Raw genomic sequence first — 4,064 nt, forward strand, 5'->3', positions numbered from 1 at the left:
AAAAGTGATTCTGTTCCTTCCGTGGTCACATTACCAATGAGGGTTTTTTTTTAGAACACTCTGACCTTCTCCAGTTGATACTGGCTTCAGCCATCCTGAGTTAGTGGTTATCTACAATCATTTGTCATGATGCAAAAGCATGGTTGACCAACTGATTTCTTTGAAATCATTATTATTATTTTTTTTAACCGTTATCCATTCATAGGGACATGTTAAAAAGTGCAGATTTTGGAAATCAATTAGTGCTGCAAGTATGCAGATTTTTCGAAAATTTGACAGTATGGAAGATTTAACATTATAATGCTGTTTGTTGGGGACCGTTAATTTCGGTCCATTCCAAAAAAAGATTAACCCATTAGATTAAGGTGTATTCATTTACATATTTGTGGTTCCCCTTCTGGCCCTTTCGAATGGGAAATATGTGTAGTACATGTGTGGCCTTGTATGCATGCAATTCACTATAATTATCTATCAATATTTGAAAGCTGTACTGAGATATCATGTTTTAGCAACCATCCATGCTAAAAGCTACAGCATTTCGAGATAGAGAAGGTATGTTTGTCTATGTATTAAATATGAATTTTCTTAACTAATAATTGAATGCCTCACATTTTAAAGGAATAGGAAAAAGAACTTGAGTTCCTTTTGTTTCATGAAAAATATTTTTCTAAAAATTTTTTTTCATATTTTTTAGTGTTTGGGGGAACTCAGAAAAATTGGTCAACGGAAAATATTTTCTTGATCAAAGAAAAATTAAGTCATTTTTAAAGAAAATGACTTTCATTTTTCAAGAGAAGAAGTCATTTTCTATTTTTTAAAATTTAAAAATTTTATTAAAATGTGAACACACTTAGACATATATAAAATAAATAAATATTATTAATTTAACATTATAACTAAATAACAAAAAATATTTTCATCTAAAATATTATTGAAAAATATTTTTCATATACAAATCATTTTTATGAAACAAACGGAACCTTGATTTCGGTTGATATTCGTTAGGATAACCAGCGAAATATGTATCCAACAAATCGACTGTTATGATTATTTATTTAGAATAATAGAAACTGTAGCTAGGATACGAATATACATGGCAGGTGCTGGCAAACTGCCTTGACCCAAAAACCATCCTACAGTACAGGACAAACATAAACAGCAAATAGGCAGTGGACAGATGAGAAAAATGCACCCATTTCACTTTATTGCAGAAGAAAACTAGGAACACGAATCTGTTTCTTCAAAGAATGTGTACACGAGGATTTCCTCAAGTGAATGAGGCCAATCTTTCCAGAGTATCACTAACAATCCTCATAGAAGGTCTCTTATCAGGGCTCACGTGTACACAAGCAAGAGCGATGTTAAGTACTGCTACCATCTCATCTTTCTTCCCCATATCATGAACTAAAAAAGGATCTAACACATCGGAGAGTGGCTTAACTTCAGTGCTAAGCTGAATCCATTGTACAAGACCCATTTCTGATGAACCCGTCTGCATAATTGGCGACTTCCCAGAAATCATCTCCAGTAAAATCACTCCGAACGAATAAACATCCCACTTCTGTGATGGCTTGGAGGCTTTTGAGCCCTCTGGAGCTTCATAGTAAGACATAATTGGGCTTGAATTTGTTGGCGTGAGTGCATATGGGGACCCCTGATGTGGTGTGCCGCTTGTCAGTTGGTCTAAATGTACTGCTAGTGATTCTTCAGCTGTGTAAGTTAGACGATTAAGTCCAAAATCAGAGATGCGTGGTTCCATGTTCTCTCCAAGCAGAATATTGCCAGGCTTTAGATTTCCATGGACATATTTTTTGGGGCTGAATTCATGTAGAAAAGACAATCCCTTCGCTACTCCTTTCACGATTCTAAGGCGAGTAGACCATGAAAGAGGTTTCAAGTATGTCATTCCTGTTTTTCCTGGTGAGATTTTAGGAATTAGAACCGTTAGTTAACAAACAGCTGTGAATCTGTGATCATGTCAGTGCATTGTTTACAACCCTCTCCTGCTCTTCTGCAGAGATACTTTTAATGTCTAAAACATGTAAAAGATTTAGAAACATAGAAAGAGATTTGAAAGCGAAAATTTTCTTGGTTTTAGGAAACTAACCATGAATTGCAGTGGCAAGATCACCATTGGGTATGTAATCAAAGATTAGTAGCTTCTCATTGATACACCAGCAATAAGCCAGAAGAGTGACTATGTTTGGGTGCCTAATCTTTCCAATTGCTTCCACTTCAGTTTGAAATTCCCTGTACCTTTGAGAACCTCCATCTTCTAGTCTTCTCACTGCTACAGTTGGCCCCCTTTCTAGAACAACTTTATAGACAATGCCTATTCTGCTCTTTCCCAGAAGAAAAGCAGAAGCTTTCAGAAGTTGTTCGAGATCAAATTTAACTTGGGAGTCTAACGGCATGAAAATGTACTGCTCCATATTTTCAGATAGAGACTCCAAGTCATCTGTTCTGAAGCAGAACATTTCCTTTCTAACTATTGATTTCTCTTCAAAAGTACTGCCCTCAACACGTTTGCCCCCTTTACAAACATAGACTTTCCTGTACCAGTAAGAGAACAGCACACTGATAAGGCAAATTCCCAACACTGTACTGGCAACAATGGCAATCACAAGACGCCGGCTCCGCCCAGAGCTGCCTCCTGGAGATTGTTGAGTTGGTTTATATGGTAAGGGTTTTGGACTTGAAGGGCAAAAAGTTTTCAATGGGAGCCCACAGAGGAGAGGGTTGCCAATAAAAGCTGTTGGTCCTACATTCAGAAGAACATCATTTTGTGGTATGGCACCACTTAGATTGTTATAAGAGAGATTAATATAGACTGATCCAGGAAGATTTGCTAGACTTGCAGGAACAGAACCATTAAAAAGATTGTGAGATAGGTCAAGAGCTCCTTGCAAATTCGACAAATTGCCTAGGTCACTGGGGATAAAACCACTAAAGTTATTAAATGAAAGATTCAGTTTCTGGAGCATTACCAAATTGGTTCCGAACCCATCTGGTAGAAAGCCGGTGAAGCTGTTTTGACTAAGTAAAAGCTGCCTCAGTTTCCTGCAATGAAGAAGAGATGAAGGTATTGAACGATTGAAAGAATTCTGTGAAAGATCAAGGATCCGCAGGTCCTTGAGGTTCCCCATCTCATCAGGAACTGGCCCAGAAAATGAATTTCCTGAGAGTTTCAATGTTGTTAACCCTGTTCCACTAAACAGCTTAACAGGCAAGCTTCCATAGAAGCAATTGTTCTTGAGATTAAGATGGCGAAGAGAAGCCAGCTTCCCAGTATCAAGATATAGAAATCCAGAAAGTCTCTTATCTGGAAGATTGAGAAAAATGACTCGTCCCTCTTTGCATCGAACTCCATACCACGAACACGGGTTGATGTCAGACAAGTTCCAGTTATCAAGATAACCAGCAGTGGAGTTCTCTAAGGACTGTTTAAAGGACAGAAGAGCAAAACCTTCATTATTTAGAGAAGTAGCAAGTGCAATACAGTGGGATATGAAGAAAGCTAGCAAAGGCAACATATTCTCTACAGGAAATTGCAGAGAAGAGAGAAAGCAGAGAATATCTTTAAGGCTCTCGCTTTTGTGGGACTTCATATATGAATTATGAACTTGTAAAAATGCTGCCAGTTACTAGCAAAAAGTATTGACTGGGTCAATGCACACTGCAAAGCGCAAAGCTGGTTTGGTGGGTTTTATTTATTTATTTATTTTTTATTTTTTTATTATCAAGTGCAAAGCTGGTTGGTTTAAGTTGTGGCTATCAGAGCCCAAAGTGAATTTACTTCGCGTATTTGAGATGTATCCCACTTGGGTTACAGTAATGATACAGTTTCTTGAGTATTTTGATCATGTAATTAAAAGCCAAAGCATGCATCCATCAAACTTGCTTTCACTAAACGCAAACTTGGGCTTGAATTAAGTTGTCTTGGCATCCTGTATTTCTTCAGAATTTTACATGTGATTCTAATAAATCATCATAGTCAATAATTATCCGCCAGCAAGACCTTATTTTTCAAGTGTTAATCTGGCAATGCTGAAGATCAATCTTTG

General features: G+C 37.2%; 1 protein-coding gene across 1 annotated transcript; it reads right to left on the bottom strand.

The window, feature by feature from the left end:
- Window positions 1-1,023: 1,023 nt before the first annotated feature.
- On the bottom strand, window positions 1,024-3,635 carry LOC110646554 (receptor protein kinase-like protein ZAR1). The gene is made up of 2 exons (XM_021800029.2): window positions 2,108-3,635; window positions 1,024-1,917 (listed from the first exon to the last, which is right to left on the bottom strand). Exons 1-2 carry the CDS (start codon window positions 3,606-3,608, stop codon window positions 1,268-1,270), a joined length of 2,151 nt encoding a protein of 716 aa, XP_021655721.2. The 5' UTR covers window positions 3,609-3,635; the 3' UTR covers window positions 1,024-1,267.
- Window positions 3,636-4,064: the final 429 nt, after the last annotated feature.

Source organism: Hevea brasiliensis, chromosome 9 (genome assembly GCF_030052815.1).
Source record: "Hevea brasiliensis isolate MT/VB/25A 57/8 chromosome 9, ASM3005281v1, whole genome shotgun sequence".
NCBI classification, from domain to species: Eukaryota; Viridiplantae; Streptophyta; class Magnoliopsida; order Malpighiales; family Euphorbiaceae; genus Hevea; species Hevea brasiliensis.